This window comes from Scomber japonicus, chromosome 7 (assembly GCF_027409825.1).
Source record: "Scomber japonicus isolate fScoJap1 chromosome 7, fScoJap1.pri, whole genome shotgun sequence".
Taxonomy (NCBI): Eukaryota; Metazoa; Chordata; class Actinopteri; order Scombriformes; family Scombridae; genus Scomber; species Scomber japonicus.
The window spans coordinates 11,390,408-11,403,164 of record NC_070584.1 but is presented as its reverse complement, the minus strand read 5'-3'; the positions used below and the strand labels follow the sequence as shown (position 1 = coordinate 11,403,164).

The 12,757-nt window shown below is 42.2% G+C and overlaps 1 protein-coding gene across 1 annotated transcript in view; it reads left to right on the top strand.

Moving 5' to 3' along the window:
* Positions 1-12,757, top strand: part of ralgps2 (Ral GEF with PH domain and SH3 binding motif 2) — a 71,893-nt gene that overhangs the window by 29,819 nt on the left and 29,317 nt on the right. The window contains exons 6-9 of the mRNA XM_053323179.1: positions 2,301-2,384; positions 8,528-8,617; positions 8,717-8,809; positions 10,248-10,374. Of these exons, the coding sequence (XP_053179154.1) occupies positions 2,301-2,384; positions 8,528-8,617; positions 8,717-8,809; positions 10,248-10,374 (394 nt within the window). The remainder of the gene's footprint in view (positions 1-2,300; positions 2,385-8,527; positions 8,618-8,716; positions 8,810-10,247; positions 10,375-12,757) is intronic.

The window sequence follows — 12,757 nt, the reverse complement described above, 5'->3', positions numbered from 1 at the left end:
CAGCCCTCATTTGAACTATACATACCCAACAGTGTAGAAACAGCCAGCTTTAACAGTCCCACTCTGCTTTAATGAAACTGCTGCTTGACCAGACCAGCACATAGAAATGATCAGCTGACTGTAGACTGGCGTAGCAGACTTTTTAACTGCACTTTTTTACTGCAGCATTTAAAAAAAGCTGCCTGTTTGTAATGTCTCAGTGCAAAGTGAGAGCCACAATAATAAGGAAATATAATAGTCTCTGGAGAGTCTGTGGATCAGTTACCTGGTGCTGAAATACACGTGAGGCAACTGGCCTTCCTTATTACACTGCTGAAATACAAATGATTTCACGTCTTTACTTAAAACTTAGATGGATGTTTAGATTGGATCCTTTCACCTGAGAAGACAGGTCCAGGTGGTCCAGGGTTGAAAGATCAGTGTAAGTTGTTGAAATGTTGTGGTGTTGGTGAGCAAAGCAGACACCGGACCGCCTGTGTGTGTGTGTGTCTCCTCGCATGTACTGCCTACCTGGGTGGTCAGGTGGTGGTCCGAGCGGCGAGACACACAAACACACCCACCTCCCACCAACTATGGAACGTCTCTGTTTGGGGAATCATCACCAATAGTGTGGAAGCTGCAGAGGAGGATGATTGACATGGTGTCAGGAAGAAGAAAAAACGCTTATTTAAAAAAGGCAAGATGTTAAATAAACCATGGGTGAGACAGGCTAGGGTCTCGTACTCTCTGATTTGACCGCATCCTGCCTATCCTGTGATGGGACAGCTAGCTCAAAACTTAAAGGAGGGCTCCACACAGGCTAGTAAACATCGTGAGAGGATGCTGCAGGGTCTTCCACATTGTTTCTCTTTTTATAGCCCTCATCTTCCTTCTGCTGTCCTCTTTTTTCCCCCACCTTGTATCCTCATCCAGACTCAGGCAAAATAGACCCCAAGGTATCACCTCACTCACCCACGCACGCATGTCTGCTTTTAACATCTGTAGTCGATACATTGCATCTTTACCCCCGCTGGCTGCCTCTAACAAGTTCTCACACACACAGACACACACACAGACACACACACACACACACACACACACACACACACACACACACACACATACACACACACACAGACTCACCCTTGAACGAGCACAGCTTCTCTTTGCGAAGAGCTGTCCTGATGCGGCCCAGGTCAGGGAGTTGGGAGCAGTTGGTTGAGGTTGTTGCTTCCAGACAGCCAGTCTCACAGGGGGTATTGTGTGGGGGAGCTACAGTCTGATTCAGCTGTTCATATTGTAGTCCAAGTCGGCTGGGCTGGCAGGGATTAGGGGAAGAGCTTGCACAACATTTTTCCTACTGTTACGTCAGTGTCCCTGGCCTCCGGACAGCCCGCTGGGGCGAAAAGGAGGGTCTGGGTTCCCCATGCAGTGTCTGTGTGGTCTCCATCTTTACCTCATCACTGAGGACAGCAGCTGAGGCCAAATTGAGTCCAGCCTGGTACTCAAATGAAATGACTGTTTTTGCGCTGTTGGAATTCTCTGTGTTCCAGTTCCAAAATCACCGCCCATAAAAAAAGTGTACAGAAATTACTATCAGTGCTGCTGCTTTCACAGCTGCTGCTTGTTTGCGAGACTTGTATTAGCAGGGGTGATTCATTGATTAAAAGATTCTCAGAAAATGATTCAAGGCCATTTTCAGTAACTGAATAATTGTTTTTCATTCATTTATCAAGCAGATACATCAAACATTTACTGATTTAATCTTTTGAATGTAAAGATTTGCTGCTTTTCTCTGTTTTTCATCATTGTGTATTGAATACCTTTTGAAAACCTTTGCTTTGTAGTCTGTCTTTGTATCTCTTCTCTCAACCTTTTTATACTTGATTATAACCACCGCCATGATCACCCCGTGTTTGTCTTCATACGCAGTGGACCACAGTAGAGACTCTGACTTTGCAGGGTATCGCTAATTGAAACTGAGCGATCATTAATGTCATCAGTAAATCCTGTGCTGTGATCCTGTGCTTTGCCTGCATTGTTAAAAAGAGCAAAATGTGTCCTTGTCCTGCAATTTTTGCCAATTCATGTAATTTTACTGCAAAGAAAAACCCACATCATTTTCCAACTTGCGTCTCAAATTTTTGAGAAAGGCGGTTGCAAAATCAAGCATTTTTGATAGCAACAATGAAGAAAACAATGAAGTGAAGTCCTGGAGGGGACAGCCTAAATAGACTAAGTACATTTGGTAACATGCTGGTGTATATAAACATTCCTCTGGCTCTGTGCATAATGTCAATTTCCCTCATTCTGTGTTTCAGGAGCTGTCAAGCTGTGGCTGGAACAAGAAGGAGAAGCACAGCTCGGCTCCAAACGTTGTGGCCTTCACTCGCAGGTTCAACCAGGTGAGATACATACACAGTGCTGCTTCAGGTACACCCCAAAAAGAGAGCAAGGACAGAGAAAACAGTCCTCCTTTAGCAATGAGCTGTCTAGGAGTTAAGAGGTTATCAGGCTGGACGATTAATCCAATTTCATTTTGGCTTCCAACGATTATGACAACAAGATCATTAAGATATATCTATTATTGTGCCACATTCCATTTCACAAGGATGCTCTCATTTTGTCTTGTGCTATAAATGAAGCACATCATGTGTTGGAGCAGCTGGACAGCACAGTAAGAAACAGACAGAGTTGAGCTTTTCCTCACAGCACGAATGTGTCTGAATTAAACAAACAATCAAATGTTCAGTAGTGGAAACTGACTTATTTAGACATCTACAGCCTACTTTTGTTTTAATTTCAGTCAGACTTTTGGAGCAAAGTGTCCAAACTGATCTCTCCTTTGATCCAGCTGCTCGGCGCCACGCTTTCTCTGTCTGCAGTCTGTTAATTGTGCACACGCTTACTTGTAAAAAGCTTATTAGAAACCTGGTTACGTGCATAGATGGCAGAGAAATCGGTTTTCTTCAGGGAGTAAAATTTACCTGCGTAGAGTTTCTCTAATCCCATACACACTCATATTTTCATTCACACCGCAGTTCAGAAATAAGTATAATAGTCTATGTATTTCAACTATTTTAGTCTAATTTTATTTTTATTCATTTTTATAATGGTGATTATGATTTAACCCTACGAGGTTACAGTTACTGTTTCCATCATGTCCTCCAAATCATCACTGTAGGTCTTCTAGAGATGGCTGATTTATGAAATCTTGGTTGTCACAGCAGCTCCTAATAAGCTCCATGTCTCCTCCATGCCAGTCATATAACTCCATTAATAGTCCCCAGGTGAAAGGCAGGTTATTTTGTCCTCAGCTGGTCTTTGGTTCTGGCATTCAAGAAGGCATTTAATGTGCTTTTGCATGTCGATGGAGCACGTGTCTGAACATTTCCAAATGTATGCAGGAGTGTGTATGGCATGCTCCCTCAGTGCCCTGTGAAATCATCAACAGGAAGTTGTGGGTAATGACGTAAGAAGAAGCCATGCCTTTTAATCCCATTCCAGTGTTTTTTACCATGCTCCTTTAAGACCCACTTTACTGCCCTCCAGTATAAATATGTGATGATCTAACAAGAATGTGTTGCTGTGGAAACTTCTCCATGTATAGCAGATCCCAAACGGTGATTCAAGATGTTAGCAGCTCACATTCAGCTGCTGGGAGCCAAGGAAAATGAGCTTTTTGGATAATGGGACTTGGACTGGGAGGGCAGAGAGTCCCAGAAAGCTCCTTCGCATGAACTGCAGCCATGTTCCTCTTCTTCCATTTCTCGGGAGCCAGTGGAGCAGAGGAGAACTGGCCGGTCTGTTTAGCAGGCGGCAAGGAGAGAATAATTCTGAGACAATTATGATTGATGCACAGTAATCTGTCTTGTTGGGGTTTTGTGCGGAGACAAATCAGCAACTTGCTTAAAGTAGTAACACAAATGTTTTTATCCAGTAATCATACGCTCAAACACTGAGGCAATAATAAAGAATTTGTGGTGATTACTAAATGAGAATAGATTATATTCTTACCACAAAGACCTAAACAAGACATTATGCAATTAAAGCTGAAAAAGCCTGAAAGAAATGACAAATTATAAACTTGTTATTTCATAAATAATGAAAAAATAAATATTGACAAGTGTGGAATGAAGCTCAAACATCAGATGCCCAGAATGCAGTTGTAAATATGTAGAGGGGCACAATCACCATCTTACTGGATGATATCTCCATCAAATTGTAGTTTCTTGAACAAAGCATGAAATCCATAAATCATATCATCATTATTACAATTATTATTATTACAATATGCACAAGAGAGTTTTGCTTAGTTTTTTTTTCTTTAAAGTAATATAGACGGCTAAATCAGCTGTTTTCTGTCACAGCAGTCCTGTAAACTGTGATGTGAGTAGTTACACCACATGCACACCTGCTGCATAGCTTCAGGTGTCTGGCTGTCTCTGGCTGTCTCTGGCTGTCTCTGGCTGTCTCTGGCTGTCTCTGGCTGTCTCTGGCTGTCTTGTAGTGCATTTTAACGGTCACACCCATGGGCCATACTGCATAAAACTGCACGCTGATCAGTACTTTGAGTTTATGTTTGTTGATAGGGTATTGTCTGTGGTTACGAGAGTTGAACACTGGCAGTGGACTTTCAGCAGCAGTCTGCAGATATCAGGCTGATGTTTTGTCTAGAAACACAAACCGCAGCAGATCATTGAGTGAGCAGACCTGTCTGTGCTGAAGCTGATTATTAAACAGGATGTCCATGATCTACTTAGTTGAAGCATCTGTTATTGACAGTCAATAGCTGCGTGGGATAACCTGTATTTTGTGTGTAATGATGATAGCTTTGCAGGTGACGCAGGTCTTTTATTATTGTTGCTCAACCATCTGTTAAGAAAAAGTATGATGTTTCAAGGCTGCGTGTAGAAGGCAAACTGAATTCGATTTAAAATTGTGAATTGACCCCAAGCTTGAAAAGAATCTAATAAATCTAATTTGATTTTTTGGCTGTATCACTCAGTCCTAAGTCTCTCAACCATTAAACAGATGTTAGCATGTCATGGATTACTTCACACTCAGTCAGCTGTAACCCCAACATTTTCAGCTCCATTCATCTCCCCCTCAGGCTGTTGAGTGATCCACAGTTATCAGCTTGTGACTAGATTTACAGTTCCGCTTATTTATGATTATTGAACCTCCACCCCCCACCCCCCACCCTTTTTAAACCTCCCAACCCCCACCACCCCACCTCCCTCTATTCTACATTCAGGAAAACAAACAAGAGGAAAGCAGCAAGCCCAGACAAGATGTGTCCAGCTGTACTCAAACACCACGCAGCTTAACTGACTCCAATGTTTACTAACATTTTTAACACCTCGCTCTGCCACTGTGCTTCAAGCCAAGGACTCAATCATAACCCCTGTGCCAAAATCAGCCATCTCCAGCTCAACAACTGCCCTAACATCTGTGGTCATGAAGGCATTTTAGCACATAATCCTCTCCAATTTGAAATCCAACACCCACCCCTCTGATGGATGCTTACTGAGCCAACAGGTCTGTTTAGGATTCTCTAACGCTTAGTCACCCAACACCTACCCCCACATCCTATTCAACGACTTCAACTCGGCCTTTAATACAATAAACGAGGTCGATCTCTTCATGAACTGCTGTACATGAATATTGACTTGCATACGCTACTGCATCCGGAGCTTCCTGTGCAGAAGGCAAGAGGATTAAGATGAATAGCCTTTCATCTCAACCTCTGACCTTCAGCACATGCGCCCTTCAGGGTTGCATCCTCTTACCCTGTCTTCTTTCTCTACACAAACCATTTCACATCACACCACAGCTCAGTCTCCTCTTCTTAAACATGCAGATGCCACAACCATAATTGCTCTCATAACTGACAACATCGAAGGCCAATACCATGAGCAGGTAGCCCAGGTGGTCAGTTGGTGCCTTGATAACAACCTCTGGCTCAACACATTCAAAACACAAGAACTCATTATAGACTTCAGGCACAGCCCCCCTCCCCAAAAAACCACATGCACGTCTCTGGAGAACACATAACCATCACTGACTCATTCAGATTTCTTGGCACACAAATCATCACACACTCAATACTAACCACATTACAAAAAAACGCCCAGGAAAGACCTTTTTTCTTGAGACAGCCTAAAAAAATGTAAGCAAACAAAACCTCTTGCTTCAATTATACATAGGCCATCATTGTGAGCAAATCCACCTCATCTGATCTGGTGCGGCTGCACGGACAGTCACACATGCAAAAAAAAAATTGCAGTCAATAAATCATCCAAGATTATCAGCACCCTCCTCCCATCTGTTGAATCACTAAATCACAAACATGCTATCAAAAGAGCAAAAAAAAATTCTGATTCAACTCACCCTCATCATCACATTTTTCACAAACAGTTTTTTGCTGTAAAGTCTCTGAACACTTCTTACTAACCTGGACAGATGAACCCCCACTCATAATCTTTGTGTCAGTCTTGTAAATGTTAACTATGATTTCTGTCTTATGGTAATCTGCTGTCTGCTGTGCTAATCATGAGTCTAATGTGACGCTGATGTCCGTCTGCTGACGTCACTGACACCTGAGCGTACCCTCCATCCTGTACCAAAAGCAAATTCCAATGACCTCGGCAGTGTAGTCATTAATAAATGATTGATTGGTTGATTGAAGTTCTGGGACCTTGCAGTCCCATCTGGAGGCTTTAATATGCTCATAAACACAGTCCCAATTATACAATCTTTACTTCAGCACATAATGTGAGACCTGTAAAGACAGGACCGTGTCTGCACAGCTCCTGTTGCCCCCTAACCCCCCCCCCCCCCCTCCAGTCACACATACACACGTGTGTACGTACCTATGTGGAGCGTTGCCGTCACGCTCAACTGATCTCATCGCAGTGCTGTTCTGCACATGCTCTGTAATGATCCCCATCAGTATAGTGATTTTGAGGAAATGCTCTGTCCAGACTGACCTCAGATATAAAGTTAAACCACAGAGGAAACTAAATGTGAAACTCCAGCATGTTTTGCTCCCAGATTGGAATTACATTTTACAGTCACTGGAAACTCCGATTTACTGTACAATGAAGGTGGAAGGTAGATGTGATATCTTCTGAGGGTTTTCTTAACTTGAGTGTGAGAGTTGCGTCTTCACATGAGATCACCGTCTTGAGGTAAGAGCTGCACATTAAAGTAGAAGCCAACAGAAGTAGCAAAGTCAGCATATATGAGTCCTTTTCGCTCCCTTTCATCACGCCCTCATCGTCTTTACAGATGAAATCATGCAAACTGAACACATGTGGTTCTGTTTTTGGAGATGCAGTACCTGCATAGATTGCACTCAATATAATGTGTGTGTCATGAGTTTATAAGAGAAGATGAGTGAATAGCTGGATGAATTTATCTCCTCACTCCTCAGCTCTTCACTTCTTCCCAGAAACAAAAACAAGTCACGGGGCTGCTTCCAGGAAAAAGTAGGCTAACCCAGCTGTAGGTTAGGATTCATCCACATCAAGAATGTAGAAAAGCACGGAGGCGCAGACACACTTAATTTATAGACACACACACACACACACAAAGAGCATACCTAGTGGTCTGTGGCTCTAGTGGTGGAATGCCGACCACATAGGCAAAGTCAGTCTATCAAACGCATACTAAAGCCTAACAGGAGAGATGAATGAGCGGTTTTAGAAACTGAATGACACGTCTAAGTTAGAAGAAAAACTAGAGATGGTCAGTCTGCCTGAGACGGTCTTATCAAGAACACAATGTGCAGACAGCTGTGGGCTTTGAAAGTCCTCCGAGCCCTGTGGCGTAGAAGCTAACTTCCCCTCCCATTACCTCTTCTCTTCCCTCACTCTTCTCCTTTTTCCTCTTTCCATTCCCTCTCTCCCAAGAGTCTAAACACTGATTGATTCACTGACTTGACTGTACGTGTCTGCGCACGTGCACATTTGTGTGTGTGTATGTGTGTGTGTAATCAGAAATGCGGTTTGCCAGCATTCTTCCCTAAAGAGACAGATTTCCGACATCACTCTTGGTCTGGCCAAGCACTCTGAACACACACACGTATGCACACAATCCCTTCTTGGTTGACATATTAGGAGTCATGATGTGTATCTGTTGTGTAATCAGTTGGAATCTGTTGGATTTTCCTCAGAACTTCTTGTTTTTCCTCGCGACCTAATTTCGTATTGACTCTAATGGAGCGTTCCCATTAGCAGTCTGCCCTGTGCTCTCCTGCCCTGCGAGATACTCGGTTCAGCCCAGAGTAGTCGTGACTATCTGCAGGCCTTGGCTGCGGACACAAAACTGGAGGTTTAACGAGGCAGAACTCCCCCATCTTTCAACATACCTGAAATCCTCATTGCACTTTGAAGAATGTAACACATGCAAGATAAAGTTTTCTGTGTCACCAGTTTGGTAGTTTTGCCCTGGCACTGCAGCACTGATTCTGTTTTTGGTCAGTTTGTGAGTGATGCTTGATGCTCCGTGTATGTGTTTTCTTTTTCTTTTTTTAAAAATCTAGACAAGTTTCTGGGTGGTTCGAGAAATCCTCCATGCACAGACGTTGAAGATCAGAGCTGAGGTTCTGAGTCTTTACATCCGCACTGCCAAGGTACACACAGCCATCAAAAACATGACGTTGCGGTTTCATCCTCCACAAATGTTTGCATTTTGAACTCGACTTACAGCCCTGTGTACTTTTTCCTTCCAGAAATTGTGCGACATGAACAACCTCCATGCAGTCATGGCTGTGGTGTCAGCATTACAGAGCGCTCCCATCTTCAGACTCACCAAAACATGGGCGGTGAGTATATTTACCTTCATTTTAAAACAAGCCAAGTTTATTAGTAGAGTGCTGTCAATAATTTACAAAGATCTGCGCTAAAATATTGGACACATAAATGGAGGCTAGTAAAAACAAACATACAAGTGACATGACAAGATTAATGGTAGAAGGCAGGGAAATAAAAAAAGTAAGCAAACTTTTCAGAAAACCTTAGATTCACTTTATTTCATCGTTTTGTAGGGATGTCAATGTCCTATTTTTATTATTTCTTAGCTTTGCCAGTCCATCCCTGAGCAGCACCTGCATACAGATGGTGGGGACATTCTGAACACATTATTCAATCGTAGCCTTTTTTTTATACAGGAAATTACATATCAGTCTATTTTATGAACATGTGAAAGGGGACAGCCAATCTGTTTGAGTTTTCTGGGTGAAGATGTTGAGCTTACATAATGGCATAATGATGCTCTGATGTAATGGAAATTTCTAAAATTTGTATCCACAAAACCACATATTCTTTTAGTCAGTCAGTGAATGTGAATGCTGTTGCAGGCGAGGACCTTGAACACCTGTCTTTTAGAAGAGACACACACACACACACACACACACACACACACACACACACACACACACACACACACACACACACAGGACTTGGTGCCATCTTCACAGTCCTTGTTATGTCTTCAGTTCAGCTGGACTGTGGTGCGATGCCTCATGACTGTTGTGCACAAGTGAATGCAGCCCTCTTGCAGCAGTAGCAGTAATAAGCAGTCTGTTTCTAACTAGAAAGCTGCATACCTCTGTGCTCTGGCAATGGTAGTATTCTCAGCAAGTCAGTAAGTAAGTTAGAGACAAGAAACCAGCTAGAGGGGGTCGGAGGGCTTACTCACAGTCAGAAAAATGCTTTGACGAGGACATTAAATCGAAGCTTTCTAATGGTTTTCATTTTGTACCAAGCTGGCTGCATTTTATTCACTGCAAATTATAGCCGAATGTTACCTTGTATTTGACAAATAAAATAAATAAAAAAAACAATTATCTCAGCAGGATTGGATAGTGGAGGGATTGACGAGAGCATATTAAACTTTTTAAATGTGTGGATTTTTTTCACTGTTTTTTTCAGAAAGTTTTAGACGTTGAAGAGAAAAGGTTCAAAATTGCAAAAACTGAAGCTTGCTGATGATTTCTTGCAAGAAGGCCAATCAGCCACCAACCAGCACTAACAGGGAACACTGTATTATCAGCCTCTTGATGGTTGTGCATTGTTCATATCAGCGTGCACACTCTTTTCATTTATGATTGTCAGTCCTCTCAATCTTTTTACTGTTGCTATTCAGACAGCACCAGTTCAGACTTCACTCTTTAGTAAGTGTAGCTGAATAAAAGTGAATTAGTTTTCTTTTTCTCTTGGCTCACTTGTATTTCTTTCCTTCTTTACCTCGCATATATGTAGTTATTGAGTCGGAAGGATAAGGCGACATTTGATCGGCTCGACTTCCTGATGTCCAAAGAAGACAACTACAAACGTCTGAGAGACTTCATAAGCAGCCAGAGCATGGTCTCCTGTATACCGTACCTAGGTAACAGACACACACACACACACACACACACACACACACACACACACACACAATGTTTGATCTGTGAAAGATTCACTTAAGTTGTCTCAGTATCAGCCTCTTATCTTTACGGGCTGATGTTTAGAGGGCTAAAGACTAAGCATCTGGGTTCTACAGAGTGAACAAAGGAAATGAGACTCTCTCATATCATTATGTCATGGATTATTCAGTGCCTCAGACAGTCAATCAGTCACATTTTATGGTCCGTTGTTCCTCTCTCAGTAAGCCTGTCAGTAAGCTCCTTGTTTTCTCAATAGTCATTGCCTCTCTTACTTTGTTCCCTGTCAGAATTTTCATTTTGCTTCGCTTCTCCAAGTTGAGGAGAGTGAATTTTGGACATCAGTTTACTGCTCTGTTGTAAAACATCTAGATTATTTTCAGCTGGGACAAACACATAAATCAGTAAAAAATCATAATAAATGTCCCCATCCTATTTCCTTGAATATTTATACCCTCTCTTTTTAAATATTTTTTGTATTATTTTTTTAGCCCTGCAGTATGACATCACACAGGAATCCCTTATGAGTTGTGCAAGGGAAACACACATGCTCATGTGTGCAGTTTTATTACCGTACTGTTTGTTCTTGTTTTGACTTGATGATGACTTTGATGTTCTTTACAGCCATGGGTTTTTTTTGGGGTTTTTTTTTTTAAGCCATCAGGCTTGTATCTTAGCTACTGCTCTGTGTTTCAAAGTTAGACTCAGTATGTACAAACAAACACAAGCATAAACTCAAAGAGCCCAAGAGTCTGTTTGTGATTAAAGAAACGTTTAACCACCTCTTTTCCCCCCCATCGTGTTCCGTCATGCAAGTCTGGAATTAATGACAGGCCATGAGACAAATGCAAAACTAATACTAGAAAGAAACAGCACACATTTATTTGCCTGTAAAAGTGTGTGTCCTCATAGTGTGTGTGTGTGTGAGTGTGAATAAGGAGACATTTTCCGTTTAGTAAGCGTTTCAGTGATGTGTGACTAGTTGATCGTTCTTAATGGCCGTTTTGTGTGTTTGTGTGTGTGTGTGTATGTGTATAAAATATAGAGTGGGACAGTGGTCCTGTCAATGATGCATGTGGATGTGTGATATGTGACCAGTTAACTGCCCTCATGACTGTACTAAACCAAGTTGGAACACGGGAGGGAAATTGCCACTCTCATGCTTTCGGACATTCCCTTACATCATAAATCCACCCGATACCTCTAAGAGGAAGTGGGTATGAATAAGTGGAAGAATAAAAACCACAGTGCTTGTTCCAGAGAATCACTCCTAACTTAAGTGTTGGGTGTGTGTGTGTGTGTGCATGTGTGTGTATGTGTCATTATGTCATCATGGGTAAACTCAGGCGTGGTGTGTTCATGTTTACCCTTTTAGTCATTAAGCAGAATACCTGTTGATGTCCCAGCCTACAGCAGAGGGCTAAAATTAACCTGAGTGTTTTTTTCTGTGAGCTAAATACACCACAGGAGGGTTGAGAGTGCATTTTGTATACTTGTGCCACTTTTGTGACTTTCTGTCGTGTTTCTCTGTCTTTGCTCCATTTGTCCTCTTTATGGGCGTGATGCTTATGTTTGATGAAAAGGCTGGAAAAAGACCCCTGTGTCTACTTAGCTTAGGTTTTCCCACAGTGATACATTTGTGCTAAACTGTGTGCGTGTGTGTGTGTGTGTGTGTGTGTGTGTGTGTGTGTGTGTGTAACTCTGTGAACTCTGACCTTACATTGGGCTTGGCAGACACAGCCCCCTCCTGTCTGCACTCACCACAGGGCCAGCCTGTTAAATGCTTAGATGAACTTGTTCCTGTTCACAAGCCAATCACGCAGGGACAAAGAGTCCACAGAAACGTATGGCTCCACTGTGACAAAATACGCACACTTTTGAAATGTTTCCGCAGCTCATTATCCTTTCACCTCGTCTCCACTGGCCACATAGCAAAAGTGTCTACAACTGAATTTGTTCAGCCATAAACTAATGCTCACGCAGAACAGAGGAAGACTTTGGTTTAAGACTTAAAAAAGTGCTTTGGGTCTCAGTTGTGTGGTTAAAGAGTGGGAACAGGGCTGTAGTGGTGATTAAAATGAAAGGTTATGTTTTTTTTTTTCAGTGGAATGAATGAAAAACACAACTGAGATGAGTCCTCTGTAGACAGTTCATATTTGAAATATTTATGATATTGCAAGTGTTATTATAATATTCGTAGATATTTATGATAGGCCCAGCGTAATTTTATTATACTACTTATTAATGGGATGTTGCAGCGTGCATTTTATATTTGCTCTCTGTCAGTGGAGAAAGACTCTTCAGAGAGCCAGAAACAGGCACAAGGGCCCTTAACTCTCCTCTGCT